Below are 16,937 nucleotides of genomic sequence, written 5' to 3' on the forward strand. Positions count from 1 at the left end.
TTCTTTTTCTTTGTTTTGAGGTACAGTCTCATGAGGTAGCCTAGTTTACCTCAAGCTTGCTGTGTAACTGAGGCCAGTCCCCAGAACTCCTGGTTCTCCTGTTCCACCTCCCAAGTACTGGGATTATAGATGTCCACGACCTCACCACACTTTTTCCTCTGGCCAGATTGTGACCCATTGAGTGCTGGCATTTTTAAGGTCCATTACTATTCCTACATATATATATATATATATGTATATGTATATATGTATAAATATAATATATTTAATTAATTTAACATATATTGCTTTTTGAGACAGGTTCTCTCTGTTTTGTAGCTCTGACTGTCCTGGAACTCACTATGTAGACCAAGCTGGCCTCAAACTCCTTGAACTGACAGAGATCCACCTAGCCTCTGCCTCACAATTAAAGGCATATATCACCATGCCTGGCTTCTATGATCAATCTGCTAACTTCCTAGTCCTAGTTCAGGTCTCTCTCCTCATGTCCGGTTCCTGCATCTGCGCATACACTGGGTGTCTCTGTTTTCTGTGGCTCACAGATGTTCCGAACTCTGTCCAAATGGAAGTCACCATGGTCCTTCTCCTCTCGGATATTCTCCCTGTCATTAGCATCTTAGTAACTAGAACCCAGCCACTCAATCATGACACCATATTGGCGCAGAAACACTGGGCTTCCTGCTGTATAGCAGACACTGTGTTATTTAAGGCGACGTGAAGCCTAGGGCAGCAGTGTTGCTCTCAGTGTCTTCGCAGTCCAGAGGAGAAGCAGGGCTTGCAGATGGGTAGGACAAGCATGGCACCAGGAATATGCAGAGCCTTACACAGCATGGGAAAGGGGCATGATCACCCTGGTGGGGGGGGGGGCAATGACAGGAGGTTTCAGGGTAGCAATCCCTGAGCTGAAACTCAGAACGTGAGTGAGGAAAAGTGGAGGCGAAGGCAGGTCACAGAAGCATGAAGGAGGGAGGACAGCAAGCTGGGAGCAATGAGTCCAGAGTCAGCATGGCTAGAGCCTGGATATGGAGTGGATAGCAGCTGGCTGATACGGGGACTCGCTAAAGGCGGCGGCCTTGGATCTGTTGTGCAAGTTTGGATGTTCTGAAAGTTAAACTTGTTCCTTGACCACTTCACACGTGAGCTTACTGCATGCTGACTGCTCTCACCCCCACCTTCTCCCACCGCTCTGCTAGCCCTGTCTAGCCCACCTTCCCTACAAATCCTTTTCACATAATCACCTTGAGCCCACCTTCCCTACAAATCTTTTTCACATGATCATGTTTATTAATTTAGATTTTGACCCACCGAGTTCAACCAGGATTGTTTGTGTGAGCATGGGTATGGAGCTGAATGGGCAAAGCAATAGATACACGTGGATGACAATGGCACCCCTTCTTTTAGAATCTATCAATAGCTAACTACTTGGCAGTAAGGGGCCTATAAGCCTCTCCCTTTCTATGACTGATTGTTGACCGGGTGAGCCCCAGTGAAAGCAACTGAAACCAGTGCGAGTTAATGATTGTATTGGTTGCGTGAGCTGAGAGGACGCCATTTTGCTGTCTTTCATCTATCATCTGGAGACATGTTTTCTGCTGCCTCTTGTGAACTAGTCCCAGAGTCTTAGGGGATTATGCAATACCTCATTTGGAGCTGAGTCCTCAGCCATCACTTTTTCTCACTCTCTTGGGCGGCCATGAGTCTCTGGAGTCACTGCTGTTCACTGAAAAGAGAGACTTTTCTAAGCTGAAGATAGCTTTTAAATACAAGTATAAATATTGAGATATAGAAGGCAGTTTGATGCTGTGTCGGTTTATTTAAATGGCAATAGCAAGGTCCCCACTTGGGCCTATGGCCTCCCTGGACATTGGTTTTTAACAAGGATTGGAGTACCAGACATGGGTTCCCTCCTGAGGAGCAGGGCTCAGATTTAGGCATAGAGAGTTAGCTACCTCGGTAACATCTGTGCCCCTATTGTACAGGTGAGCCAATTTTACTTGGCCATTTGGTTTGTTTTGGTTCGTAAAGTTCACAGCTGGGTAAGACCACTGATACCCTTTCTCTGTTAGGAGCCTGCGGAACATCTTCTAGCACTTTGAAAGAGAGCTAGCGGGAACTTCCCAGCTCAGTTTTAGCTTGCTTTCTCTGTATCTTACAACCAAGGTGCGTGGTGTCTTCAGCAACAGGTCCTTATCCTCTAGTTCTAGTGGATAACCAAGAAAAGTGACAAAACACGTTGTCTTTGGGGGCCTTAGGAGCCTTCCTAACCAACTCTGTGGAGGTGTCTTTGCTTAGCAACCCACTTCTTCTAGGAGCAGCCATATCTAGCCTCATGAGGCGAGTCCCTTCACCCTTTTGTTTTTTTTTTTTTTTTAATTTGGGTTATAAAAGAGCAGATTTCTGTATGGCATTTTTATATCTTTCATTTTCATTAATTGTCCCCAAACATCCTCATCTCTCCAACCCCGCCGCCTTCCCCCTTGCAATCTTTCCACTCCTCATTGTCCCATCTTCCCTGTTCTGCTCTCCCTCCTCATGCTGGGCAATCCTCACCCCTAAAGGCCCCTACCTAGTTTCCCAGGTCCCGTCCACAGGTGCTCCATGTTAAACCACAGAAGCGTCAAAGCTAGGATCTTAATGGGAGTGAGAGCGTGCGGCATTTGTCCTTCTGGGTCACTCTGTACAAATTATTCAGGCTTTGTCTGTTTGGTTGTAAATTCCATAATTTCATTTTTCTTTACAGCTGAATAAAATTCACACATGTGTATCTGTAGGTTTCACTGTTCATTCATGAGGGTGGACATCAAGTCAGCTTTTGTTCCCTAGATGAACATGGATATTCAGGTATTTTTGTATTATAAACCATAGTCCTTTGGGGACATGCCCAGGAGCAATGTGTCTGGGCCATATGCTAATTAATTAGTTTTTATTGAGCTATCTATATATTTTTCTCTGCTCTCCTCCCTTCCTACCCTCTCCCATGATCCCCACGCACCCAATTTACTTAGGAGATCTTGTCTTTTTCCATTTTATATTTTTTGCCTTTTTTTTTTTTTTGGCCAAAAATCAGGTGTTCGTAGTTGTGTGGATTGATATCTGGGTCTTCAGTTCGGTTCCATTGGTCTTCCTGTCTGTTTTTATGCCAATACCAGGCTGTTTTCAGTACTGTAGCTTTGTAGTAGATTTTGAAGTCAGGGATTGTGATGCCTCCAGAAGTTTTTTTTTTTTTTATTGTACAGGATTGTTTTGGCTAGCCTGGATTTTTTGCTTTTCCATATGAAGTTGAGTATTGTTCTATCGAGCTCTGTGAAGAATTTTGCTGAGATTTTTGCTAGGCATTGTTTTAAATATGTATATTGCTTTTGGTAACATTGCCATTTTTACTATGCTAATTCTGCTTACCCAAGAGCATGGGAGATTGTTCCATTTTCTGGTATCTTCTTCAATTTCTTTCTTCAAAGATTTAAAGTTTGGGGAGGAGGTGGAAATTTTTAATAAAAAAAAAGATGTAAAGTTCTTGTCATACTGGTCTTTCACTTGTTTGGTTAGAGTTACTCCAATATGTTTTATGTTATTTATGGCTATTGTGAAGAGTGATTGTTTCTCTGATTTTTCTCAGCCCATTTATCATCTGTATAAAGGAAGGCTACTGATTTTTTCGAGTTGCTATTGTATCCAGCTACATTACTGAAGGTGTTTTTAAGTTGTTGAAATTCCAGGGAAGTGTGTGGAATGGTCCATGACCATAGGTGGCTGGGAAGGGTCAGTCATCTCTGTGGGAGAATGGCTAGCACTTTGGAGGCACAGCATAAGGACAATGGAATGTGGGCTCAAGTCTCCAACTGACAGGCCAGCATGAGAAAAATGGTGGTGGAAAAGCAAGGCGGCAGCAGGAAACCATAGAGAGAAAAGCTGTGTCCTGGGGCATGGAGATGCCTTCCCTTTGGTTCACGGGGCAGGATGAGGGCCAGCTATGATGGAACCATTACAAAGTGCAAGGACAAGAGCATGCTGGGGTTCCAGGGCAGAGGTGTAGAGGAAGGTAGGTGCAAAGCAATGGAAGGAGAAGGTGGACGATGCTGTTAGAGAATCAGGGGTGTGCGCTTTGTAGATAGTGCAGACATAGAGACAGGAACCCACGTAAGTGATGAGCCAGCACAGCAACTGTGCCTACCGATTCTCACAGAGATCAAGGGACAGGAACCCCGGTAGGCTTCAAGCTGACATAGGAGTTATGCCCATTGCTGATCATAGAGACACAGGGCCAGAAACCCAGGGGAGGGCCAAACCTATGGGAGGGCTGGTGGTAGGGATACTTTGGGCCCTCACAGCATCACTGGCGACTTTCTCCTCGCTCTGTTGCTTGTATTAAAAGAAATATGGCAAATGCAGTTGGGCTGCTGCACTGGTGGGAGTGGGAATACCTCAATGCCATCTTTTCCATGAGGGTCCAGCCTGGGCTTTCACCGTTGAGCTCCTGTCTCAAGCCTGACCCAAAGTCATGCAAGCCACCTACTCCCTATGTTCCTACTTCTCTGATTTTGCCCTTTGCAGCTAAGGCTACAGGATGCTTGCTTGCTCCCTTCCTTCCTTCCTTCCTTCCTTCCTTCCTTCCTTCCTTCCTTCCTTCCTTCCTTTCTTTCTTTCTTTCTTTCTTTCTTTCTTTCTTTCTTTCTCGTCTGTCTTTATTTTTGGTGATTTGACCCTGGGGCCTCCCGTGTGAACTGGTCGCTAGCCTTCTGTGGCCCTTATGTGTATTTTTGATGGCTTCAGAGTGGACCGTGGGTCTCTCTCTGGTTGCCAGTCATCCATGTACATGCAGTTCTCCTGGAGAAGTGGGATTCAGACAATAGACTTTTGTCCCTGGGTTCTGCATTCTATGGCAGCCCCCATCCCAACATTCCAGCCATGCTTCTGCCACCCCCAGCTTTCCCCAGCTGTGGCCACCGAGTCAATGCTCTGAGACCAGGCTGATAGCAGGTAGGGAGAGCAAGACTAACCTCCACACAGTGGGCGTATTATCCTTTGATCCTCCAAGGAGAGAATAAAGGCATGATGTTCCGGAGTAAGCCCTTTGCTTTAGTTCTGTTTCCTAAGTTGTCTCTGTCTGGGTTTTCCTGGGTACTCTCAGGGTCCCCATTTGCTTCATGGGTCCCTCTCTAAGTTCATACTTGAGTCACCTCCCCTATTTATTTGTTTGTTTAAATGCAGGCTTGTATATATGGGTGCATGTGGGCATGAAATACACGTACGTGTGTGTGTGTGTGTTCAATCTATCACTGCCACGTCCAATCTAGAATATTCTGTCCATCATTTGTCCTCGTATGAGATTAGGGTGGCCAGCAAGCTGCTCCCTTGAATTGAAAGGGTCAGAGTAAGAGTCAGAACACTTCATCCCTGAAGAAAGGAGACAAGCTGTTGCGTGGGAGGGAAAGCCAGAGATCCTGCAGCGTGGGAGTCTCCAGGAATGGTCCAGAGAGTGGTCAGTCTCCATGGTGAAGAAGCTGGAGAGAAAGAGCAAGGCTGGAATCAGAGTAGAGAGCACTCCTAGGGAGGGAACAGAGGCAGGGAAGGCGAAGGACTGGCTTTCAAGAGGCCTTCCACTGCTCAAGAGCTGGCTTGAGTCAGACCCACGAGGATGGAAGAGGGTGCTGAAGCTGAGTGGGCATATGGGTGCCCAGCTGGGACACTGCAGCATCACGTCTGGCCCAGGGTATGCGCCAAGAAGTCCTTGCTACATTGAATTGACTTCCTGGCGATTTGGCAAATTTCTCACTGTGACCCACGCTTGCTCTTGGGAATTTGTACATAGTTCATATGTAGAGTTATTTTGGAATTTATGTACTAGCCACAGATGAATACTGATGAATATAAATTTATGTCTGTGCACGTATGTATGTATACACAATGCAAAACATACATAATAGAAAACACTTGCAAGAAAACAAGGAAAGCTTCCAGAATTAAATGAGACACTATGTCTCTGAGTCTTCAGAAAACAGTCTGTAAGTTAAACATATAAGACACGGCAGGTATAAAACACGTGGAAGGTGATTAAGGTTGGATCCATTTCTGCAGTTTGCTAAAGAGTCCACTGCCAGGGATCCCTGTGGATAAGGCATCCCTGGCCCAAGTGTGTTTGGTTCAACTTGCTGGTGTTTATGGGCAGAACAGTATAACCAATGACTCCTTAGTCACCAGCACTGGGGACTGAGATGGATTTGGGGGCTCTGTTCTTTAGGACTTCCATTGCTTCTGTGATTCCTTGTCTTTAAGAAAGTCATTTCTGCTGGGCGGTAGTGGTGTCCGCCTTTAATCCCACTACTCAGGAGGCAGAGGCAAGTAGACCTCTGTGAGTTTGAGATCCACAGAGCAAGTTCCAGGAAAGGCTCCAAAAGCTTCAGCGAAATTCTGTCTTGAAAAATCAAAAAAATCAAAAAATAAAGACATTTCCCCTTTATGTCTCAGCATCCCCATGCTTGTACTGAAAGGTCACCCTAGAATAAAAGATTCTGCAGGTGTTCAGTAGCTCTCCAGGGCCTGCTAAGGTAGGGGCAAAGACAGCAGCCGTATTTCTGTTACTCATCCAGCCAGGACAACTTCACATTGGTCCATTTCAGGGCTTGCTGTCCTATGCTTGGAGAAAAGAGGTTGGTTTGCTCAAGACATTTGGCTTAGATCCTCCAGAAATAATGGTCGCCATGGATCAGTCTGGGTACCAAATATCATTGCCCTCTTACCTGGGGACCGATGTGATGGGACTTGTCACTGATGCAGCTGTTGAGTTCTGGGTTGTGAAACTGGTTGGCACTTGTGTTTGGTTTTGTATGACTACTGGGTGTAAGCCCCACCTCTGTCATTTCTTAGTTCTCTGACCCGGAAATAATTTCCTAGGCTCTCTGAGCATCTGTTTCTATAGTTTTCAATGGGGGGAAATATGAGGTTTAATCACAACATCTGTCTTGTTTCATTCTTTGTATTGTATGAAACTCAAGCACTAGCTGACAGCTGAGCAGGTCTTGAGGTCTCTAATCACTGAGGACATACCAGAATTTGTGGGTTGTTTCTCTGTGACTTGTACTTAGCAAATCACCCAGGTTAGAGCAGTAGTTTGCATTTGTTCTTCTCTGGGTACTGTTTGAGGCCCAGTTTATCCTTACCACCAATGTCTAAAAATGAAAAAGTACTTAAAATAACGTCAATTGATATAATAGATTCTCATTTCCTAAGTAAAAAAAAATAACAGGTTGGTTGAACAATGTTTAGTGATGATGGCTATACTGTTGTTCATTTGACAAGGTCTAGGATCACCCATGAGATCTATGCACGTCTGTGAGGGAGATTGCAAGACAGTTTCACTGAGGTGAGAAGTCCTACCTTGAACGTGAACAGCATCACAGTTTGGGGTAGGGTCCAGCACTGAATAACAGGGAGAAAATAGACTGAGCGTGGACATCTGTCTCTCTGCTTCCTGACTGCTGACACGATGTCACCAGCCACCTCACGTTCCTTCCCCCGTGCTATGCCTTCAGATTGTGAGCCAAAAGAGTTCATTCTCGACAAATGTTTTGTCATGGCAATGAAAAAAAAAATTAATATGGGCAAGAGTGTTGATCTTTAGGTGGACTTAACATCCTTGGGTTTGAAAAAACACATGGTTTAATGCCATCATTAGGGCTAAATGGCTTTCCTGGGTTTTCTGAGTCATCCGTAGTCCTCTTGGGTCTCTGTTGTGCAGGCTTTCCCCATCACTGCATGTGGCAGCAGCTCTGTCTGTAAGAAAATGTGGGGTGTGGCCACGGGATGGAAAGCCAATGCCGATGTCTTCTGAGGACAGTCTGGGGGACAGCAGGTCACTTGCTCCCTCCACAGTGCCTTGGAGGCATGTCACGAATGGTTTGAAAATGCCACAGGGGAGCACAGAAGTCCAGGAAATGGGTGATGGGAGTGAGAGAGAGCGACGTGGGATCTCCATCATTGAGCAACATCCTCCTCCCAACCCTGAATATGTGTCTAATTAATTTGGCATGGATTGAAACAATGGCTTGTTCCTGGATTGCAGGGTTAATGTCACGGGCCATGGGATATACAAAGGAATATTTGTGAAACTAAAAAGCAACTCCATTTGACGTGTCCATATTTAATTTTGTGTCGTCATGTAGGTAGATGAGCAATACACATTGTTTTGTAATCGGTCTTGCTCACTTAGTTCAATCTCATAGACCTCTTCCTGTGACTGTAAATGTCACCATACCTCCCTTGTTTACTTAGCCTGTTTCCAGGGCCACTGCAGTTGGGGACCATAGAAATGGCAGGCAGGGCGAGGCTCTCCTAGTGCATCCAACAGACCCAGCATCTGGGATGTTCACTACTTAGTCAGCATAAAGTCGAGATAACAGTGGGAAGGGCTGCTGTTCTAGGTCCCCACCCTCACTCAGGGTGACTCCCGGGGAGCTGTTCTGACCTCGGGTGCTGACAGCAGGCCCTTTCTTGGATCCCACATGGTCGCTCTGAGAAACAATGATGATCTAGACCCACCTTGTGGGTATCTACCCCAGAGGGGATGGTGAATCTGGGAGGAGGTGGGGGTGAGGGGTGAATATGATCAAAATATATTCTATGAACTTCTCAATGAGTTACTCAAAAATTGCTGTAAGCTGCTGACTTGAGTTTTATTAAAAATGTATTACATGTATTTCATCTTGGGTTAGGACAGGATTTCCAGCCCTTTCTGAATAACCCCAAACCACCTTGCTACATATAGCTGCTAAGCAGTGTTCTCAGTACTGATGATGAGAAAATCAAAATAATGCCCAACTCTACATTCTGCAGTGCCCAATGCTCACCTAAAACTTAGCTTTTTATGTAAAAATAAAGAATGATTCTCATTTAATAAATGGCAAAAGTGTAGAGATGCCAAAGAATGGTTTTAAAATAAAAGTCTTTATGATTTGTTGATAAACTTCCGATTTGAGTATCTATTTAAAATACCCATATACCCAAGGATATGTAAAAATTTCTTGAGTGAAAAGTGGTCATGAGGGAAAAAAATTTAAGAAGCCATAATCTGAGGTATGTTTGTGTGTGTAGGTGTGTTACTTGAGTGGCATGACAAGGGGTCAAAGGGTTCAGGGTGCCACTATAGGGTCCTCTTCTAGGAAGACTCAGGACACCTGACAGGCACCTCAGGAGCTGCACCAGGGTCTGTCTCAGGTTGTCTGTTTCGATCCTGAGTCTGTTTAGAGCATTCAGTTCTATTCGCCCACTTCCCATGTATCCTTTTTGTCTTTTCAGTGAAGAAGTCCAAGGATTTGTCTAAGCCAGAAGTCAAATTGGTCACTTAAACTAACAGTACAGCTTGTCCAAGTCCAAAAATACTATCCAGAAGAAGGCAGCAAGGAAGGGAAATTGGTCAGAGGAGCCTGACAGCATTTAACAGTGCCCTGGAACCCCTGGTCTTTGATCCCTCCTTTTCCAGACATGGGGCAGGAGCCCAGAGCTTTCTGTTTGTCTTAATTAAAGTCAGCCTCCTCCTTCCCCAGAGCCCCTCTGCCCTTCTGGGGACACAGGCTGCATTCACGGTCAGCCACTCTGCCCAGACCCTGTGCAACTTTATGAAAGGCGTTTCCCACTTGGATTGAACAGGCGCTGTGTTTGTGTGTGAGGGAGAAAATGAATCACTGTAACTTGGAGGCTAGGATCTGGGGTGTTGTGTTTGTCCCATGCAAGTACATAAACACAGCAGAACTCTCTGGAAACATTAGGGGCGGGCACAGAGACTGGAGTGATTCGGTGGCCCAAACAGTGGGGCACATTTTCCATATGCAGGACCTCTCTGGGTTTCTGCCCTCTTACGGCGTTCTCCAAGCCCACGGGAAAGGCTGAGGTTTTTTTGCATTTCTGTCTGTGGTCCGGGAAGAGGCATAGGATCCGAGGGCTCCCTCCAGTCCAGTGAAATACACACTCGCTCGCTTCACACGGAGGCCGGAGTTGGAAGCGACCGACCGTTGAGAAACGTTAAAGATTTTCTGGCAGTGGGAAAGGGATTTTTTTCCCTTCCTCCCTCCCTGCCGAGGAAAAACAGTTCTAAAGAGAGAGTCACTTTGTAGTTGTAACTCCCATTCAAAGACTCCCAGCCCGAGAAGCCGCCGATCCCCGATCCCCGTGCCTCTTGCGCGTAGTCTGTGGGAGGCTGTCACTGGTCCTCGCCGCCCTGCTCATGAGTTTGCCGAGGACCATCTTCCCCAGGAGGGAGACCGGTAAGTGCAGCCTCTTCGTCTGTCTCTGGGGACTTGAAGGGGCCTGATCTTTTTTTGGACATCTTCCGGGAGGGGTGGGAGAGCAGTTTGCCTTACTTGGTGCAGCCTGTGTTGTGACTGTGTGCACACGTGTGCTGTGAGTCTGTTTGTCCTTGTAGGGGCTGGCTGGGCTCTCACCCTCCACACACTTGACAGAGGGTTGAAGTGCATATGGGGAGGGGTGGTTGGGAGGTTGGGGGGGGCGGGGATGGATTTCCCTACGTGGTTGAACACACCTGGCTTCCTCTGTGGATGTTGCTGGTAAGAAGGAGCAGGGCCATCCGTGTTCGATGCTGGAACTGTCAGGGTCAGCAGAGCAGAGGCAGAATTTAAGTGGGGTAGGACAGTAGAACAGATGGGGGCCTCCCAAGTCTGAACTCTGAGGGTCTAGGGTACCCTCACTGGAGGCCCTGCCTTCCTGTAGGTAGGGAATGTTATGAGATGATGGCATTTCTTATGACAGCCCCCTGGGTGTGCTCCGGAAACAGACACAAACAGGCACCAGACAGACAAGGTTGATCCCTCTGCCCAGCTGCGAAAGCCGGTGAAACTTGGGTTCCACTTTAACTTTGGCAAAGAAAACGTACACATGGTTTTCTTTAAACAAGGAGAGCGAGGCAAGTCAAGAGCACAGCCTGACTTTTCCAGCTCCAAGAAGATATCGACACAACTCTTGGAGAGCTTTGGATTAGCGCCCACGAAAACCTCTGAGTTCAGAGGGAAGGCAGAAGGGCTGGCAGGCCACCACCCGACCTGAGAGGTGGGGTCTGTGGCTCCAAGAGGAGCTCGTTGGCTCAGTCTCCTCTTTTGCAATTCCTGCCTCACGGGGTAAGAGAGAAACAAGGACAGCGCTCAAGTCTGTGAATGCCTGGACACCACGGATATATGTGGTGACCGTGTCAAGTCTCAGGAGTAGCTCTTCTAGGTGGTCCAGCAACCATCACAGACACCTGGGCTCTTGGGTGAACAGCAGTAGCGGTCTTCTCTGGAGCAGAGAGCAGGCTTCTGTTCAAATAACTCTTCTTAGGAAAAGACGGCGGTTGTGTCTTTTTCCCTTAAGGAATCCGTCCCAGCAAGTGCTGACCTAGTACTTAGCCAGTACTTGGTGCTGGGTAGAACCATCTTCTCAGCCTTTATCCACTTTCTGTCTCTGGCTGTATCTCCTCTGGTGAGGGTTTCCCTGGCAACAGACTGAGGCAGAGCTGTGAGAGTGGGGAGTTACCTGCAGAGTGCTGCGGGCACAGCACCCACGAGGGTAAAGGACACGGCAGAGCAGGCAGGAGAACGGGGATAGAGTCTCAGCATGGGCTCTGGCTGGTGCAGCTGCTCCCAGAGAGCCTGGAACCCTTGCCGTTATCAGTCACTGCATGCCGGCTGCTCCTGAGGCTGGACCTCTGAGGCAAGGCAACTTCGGGGCCCAGGAAATGCTAGAAGAGTTGAGCTGGAGTCTGTCCTGAGCATCCTTTGCACGGCTGTGGGAAGGGATGTCTTAGTCGTGGGGTAAGGAGAATCTCTAAGTGACAGCTACTCAGTAAACCTGACTGAGTGCCTGCTCTCTTTTGAGTTTACTCATGCAGAAGGTGTGAGCAATATGGCCACCTGGGCAGTTGAATTCTTGCAAAGCATCGTGATCTTGAATAAGTTCCAGTCCACAGAATCCCTGAGAACAGAATGGTTAGATAGAAGAAGGGCTAGAGATGACCCCAGGAACCATTCTGGCAGTACCATTCTCCGAGAGCAGATTAGGACTGATGTGACCCTGCTGGTTGCTTGGATCTCTTCAGTCACATGGCTGCTGCTGTCTTACTTTCTCCTGTTAGAAGATAGACACCCAGACCCTTGTGGAAACCCTGCGAATGGAGCAGCTGCCAGCAGGGCGTCCGCCTGCAAGGCAAACACCAGCTCTGCCTAAGCCTGGCAGCAGGAGGGGCCGGGTCTGGAGAATTCTGCTTTTCACTTTCCCTGCCCCAGGGAAGGAGTCTGGCTGCATGAGACACTATGCATGTCTTCAACGGTTCAGAGCTTTATAATGTTCCTGGGGACAAGTGAGGATGTAGTGGGGTTTGTCTTGTTTCTCCTTCCCTGACCTCTTTATTTCCTGTTTATTTTTCTTTTTTTAGACACACTTATAATGCTCATTTCATTGAATTTTAACTTACATTATTTAAAAATACTTATGCATTGGAAAGTTGTACTAGAGAAACCAGAAAATAATAGGTATGTTGAATTGAATTAATTGGTATATTAAATAATAAAGTATAAATTTAGACTAACGTTATTGACAATAAGCAGGAATAAGTGAACATAAAAGAAACCAGAAAATAGTAGGTATGTTGAATTGAATTAATTGGTATATTAAATAATAAAGTATAAATTTAGACAAATGTCATTGACAATAAGCAGGAATAAACTGAATATAAATTATCATGAGAGAAATGCATTGGACTTCAGGCTTTCTTACACATGTAAATTTTAATTGGTATTAACTTTGAAAACTAGTATAAAGCGCGATGGGTTTTATTGTGCGCTTTCATATGTGTGTCATTAGGTCTTGTTCTAATTCATGCCCCTCATTCAATTTACTTTTCCATACACAAAGAGTGAAATCACTTTCTTAAACACTTGGGATTCATTTGCCACACATTGTTTGCCCAGAGCATCCTGTGCTCCAGGCACTGTGCTGGGTGCTAGTGAGCTAACAGTACATGTTAAATAAACAACAGACTCAAAGCATGAAGCTAAAGGCCTTCAAAAGGCACTTGTTGGGGAAGCCAACCTAATCTGCTGGGTCAGAATGGGCTTCTGTGAGGAAGTCTTATTTGAGTTGTTTTCCCCCAGGCTGTGTGGGTGTCAGTCAGGGGCAGGTCTGTTGTGGTGAGGTGGTGCATTGTCAGGAGACAGTTTGTTTAAGATGATGAGGTGGGAGGGTCAAGAGTTTGAGACCAGCTTATGCTATACTTTTTAAAATTCATGTTGTGTACACCTGTAATCCCAGTACTTGGGGGACTGAGGCAGGAGGATTGCTGTGAGTTTGAGGATAGCCTGGGCTACTAAGTGAGTTCAAGGTCGGCGAGGGCTAGATAGGGAGAACCCATCTGAGAAACAGCATCACCATCACCACGCGGGTCAGGACAGGGGTGGAAATGCAGGCCGTAGGCAAAGGGGACCGAGGGAAGACAGTGGCCTCAGACCTCTTCCCTGAACCCACTATAAGGAAGGATGGTCTTGCTGGTGGGACAAGATTGTCCCTGTCATCAGCCAACTGGTTTTGTCCCTGGTTCCAAGTGTGCGTATTATCATGAGGCCTCCCTGTGCCTCCCTGTGCCCTCTGTAAGGTCAGTCTCTCTTCCTCCTCCAGAGTGCGTTCAGCAGAAACGACTAGCCAGGGCCTCCCTGAGCAGGGTTCACCATACTCCCCCGCATGAGGGGGCAGGGTGCTTGTTTCCTTTTGACAAGGGAGCTGAATGCAGCGCTGGGGTTTTCAGCAAATGGCATGGAGGTAGGACCAGGACTAAATCCTGGTTAGTGTGTCCCATGTATTGAAAGTCATGTATTGGTGTGCCACACTATTGCTGGAAAATAACATTCACACACAGGCGTGAGCATGTGCACATACGCATGTGCACACATGGGACATACACACTCATGCATGCACGCACACACATGTGCACACACACAGATTTTCCACGGTGCTTCCACTTGACATTAGGTCTGGATAACTCCTTATTCCTAAAGGTACTAGGACCTCAACCTTGACAGACTGCCATAGTCTGTGCCCGGGGCTATTTTACTCTTTTCTGTATTGATGCTTCAGCTTGTTTTTCAATTTTGTGTTTTCCAAAACAGCTGGAGAAAGGGTTTCAAGCCCACAGAGAGGCAGAAGCCACTGCACTGCTTAGTCAGTGTTCAGTTGCTGTGAGGGGACACTATGGCCATGGCAACTCATATAAGAGAAAGCATTTGACTGAGGGCTGGCTTATGGTTTTGGAGGTTTAGTCCATTAGCATCAGGGAGGGGAGCCTGGCGGTGTGCAGGCAGGTGCCATAGCTGTAGCTGAGAGAGATATAATTGGTGTGGCATGGGCTTTTGGACCCTCAAAGCCCATGGGTCACGCTTCCGCCAACAAGTCCACACTTCCTAATCCTTTGAAATAGTGTTACTCCCCGGTGAGCAGATCTATGAGCCTATGGGGCTGTTTTCATTCATGCCTCCACACTGGCCACACCGGCATCCGTCCGCTACATTTGATTTGATCGTCTTTCCCTCTTTGAATCTGCCAATCTCTTAGTCTTCCTCTCCTTCCATGCTCCATCTTTTCGGTGTAATTGCATATGTATCAGGTATCACTAAACCCCAGAATGGATAGAGCTACCTTAATATTTGCCAATTTACAGACGGTGAAATAACACAAATCTTTAAACAAGATTTATTTATTTATTTTGATGTGCATTGGTGTTTTGCCCGCATGTATGTCCCAGTGAGGTGCCAGAACCCCTGGAACTGGAGCCACAGACAGTTGTGGGCTGTCATGTGGGTGCTGGGGATTGAACCTCTGTCCTCTGGAAGAGCAGTTGGTACCCTTTCTTAACTGTTGAGCCATCTCTCCATCCCTGAAGCACATAAATCTTTAGCTAATATGTAGGGGACTTTGAGAAGTGCAGGTACTGGTGTGAGGCACACTATTAGGGAATACTGGACCGGAGATGCAGCTCCATTGGGAGAGTGCCCCTCCAGCATGCACAAGGCTCTAGGTTCGATTCCCCATACTCCCTAAAGTAGGTATGGCGGTGCAGTCCTGTAATTCTGGCACTTGGGAGGTGGATGCAGAAAGATAAATCTACTGCCATCCTTGGATACATTGTGAATTTGAAGATAGATTGGGCTACATGAGACCCTAGCCACCTCCTAACCCCCCCAAAAAGTCACTACACCAGAAAGTTCTTTTATGTAGTTTCAATTTGCTTGGTGGCCACATAACATGTCACTAAATTTAAAGGCTTATGCAAGTAAAGGGTAGTGTCTGCTTCAGCATCTTTTAGCTCCAGAGACAGAATCCTTATCTGTGATTGGCAGACATGCCTCACAGTGGGCACAGTATCAGATTCTGTAGTTGGGGCAGCTCCAAGAGGAAGGTAACCCTCTGCTCAAAAGCTAAAGGGAAGTTATACAGAGACTGACCCAAGCTGTTACCAGCAGCAAGTGAGGGTTACAGCTTTTGGTCAGATAGATTGTAGGAGGGGAGGAGCCAGCTGGGGCAGGGAAGATGGAACAGGTGTATCATGGGAACAGAGCAGAGATGAAGAAAGACTACGTACGTAGAGGCTCTATGCAGATCCAGGTCTTTCCTGGGCCTTCTGGGCAGGTGGCGTGTGTCCATCTGCCTCCCGGAGGCTGCCTCATGATTCTCCGTGCAGCCCAGCCTGGCCCTGGCCCCAGCCCTGGCAGCAAAGATCTGCTTTTACTGGAAAGGGTGCTCAGAGCAGCGGAGAGCGGGTTGCAGACAGTGTTGGGGGACAAACTTTCAACTGTCTGGGTGATGTTGCAAGGGAGAGGGTCCAATTACAGAGCAGCGTTGTGGCTGCTGTGCCCTGCCCATCCCTCCTCCCCTCTCTGGAGAGCACATGGGGCATTGTAGTACCCTGGGGTTCTAGGGAAGCAAAGCTGGTATTTGAGCTGCCAGTATGTCAGGCAGCAAGACATTCTTTGGGCCTTACAATAACCCATTTGCAAAAGGGAATCTGGCACTCAGATGGAAGAATGGTTGTGGTAGGTCATGCAGCCAGTGAACAGCAGAGCCGAGGACACTGGCCGCTGGACTCCAGGGCCGTCGCTCTGTTCCCTCTGCCCATTCTGCCTCCTGTTGCCAGGGTGTGAGCACATGAACCCAGTCTAATCCAAGTTTAGCCTCCTATTGGTCTATCTTGTGCCCGTGTCTATGGATCTGACCTCAGCATCCTTCCCTCCCACTTCCCTGTCCTCCCTTCTCCTCTCTTTTCTTCCTCTTCTGGTTCCTTCATGTGACAGCTACTTAGCCTGCACTTTGTGCCATCCCTGTGCTGGGTCCCAAGACTGAAGAGGGGGAAGATAGGAGCCACAGTCAGCCCCTGGCATGGGATGTCACAGTTATTGTATAAGGTAGACGCACAGATGAGTCAGGCACGGAGTACACTGAGAGGGTGGGAGAGAAGCCCTAAATTCAGCGATGTGATTGGCAGGCCATGTCAGGGAGGGCTTCCTGGTGGAGGCGACAGAGGCAAAACTCAAAAACCATACAACCCCTCTGGGAAGCAGTAACTGGCTGGGTCTCTCTGTCAAAGGGGGTGTGTTGTGCTGACCCCGGGAGGTGGAGGAAGCATGGCACATCTGTAGGAGACAAGTCTACGACCTTGGCAGGGATTTAACATTTTTACGTACGGAGTCAGTCATACCAGGGCAATAACAAATGAGGAAAAGAAAGGATTTCTTCATCTTTAAAATGTTGATATGAAGCAGGAGGCAGCGTTCCTCAGATAGTTGTGTGGGCAGAGAGAGAGTGAGGGCAGTTACTGCCTGGCACGGCTAAGCACAGTCCTTTTCAAATTCTATCTTTTCCAGTCTGAAATGACACCCCAAGACCCAAACCCCACCCCTTGGAACACCTCT

The 16,937-nt window shown here is 47.3% G+C and overlaps 1 protein-coding gene across 3 annotated transcripts in view; it reads left to right on the top strand.

Annotated features, from left to right (window-relative positions):
• Il16 (interleukin 16) overlaps positions 1-16,937 on the top strand; it is a 99,201-nt gene that overhangs the window by 4,078 nt on the left and 78,186 nt on the right. The window contains exon 1 of one of the 3 annotated variants that reach the window (XM_050153934.1): positions 9,836-10,256. The exons of the other annotated variants lie outside the window; for them this stretch is intronic. Coding sequence (XP_050009891.1) covers positions 10,217-10,256 — 40 coding nt within the window. The 5' untranslated portion in view covers positions 9,836-10,216. Of the gene's footprint in view, positions 1-9,835; positions 10,257-16,937 lie in introns of those variants that run through there. 3 annotated transcript variants of the gene reach the window in all.

Source organism: Alexandromys fortis, unplaced genomic scaffold (assembly GCF_014885135.2).
Source record: "Alexandromys fortis isolate MF-2015 unplaced genomic scaffold, M_Fortis_MF-2015_v1.1 scaffold_86, whole genome shotgun sequence".
Taxonomy (NCBI): domain Eukaryota; kingdom Metazoa; phylum Chordata; class Mammalia; order Rodentia; family Cricetidae; genus Alexandromys; species Alexandromys fortis.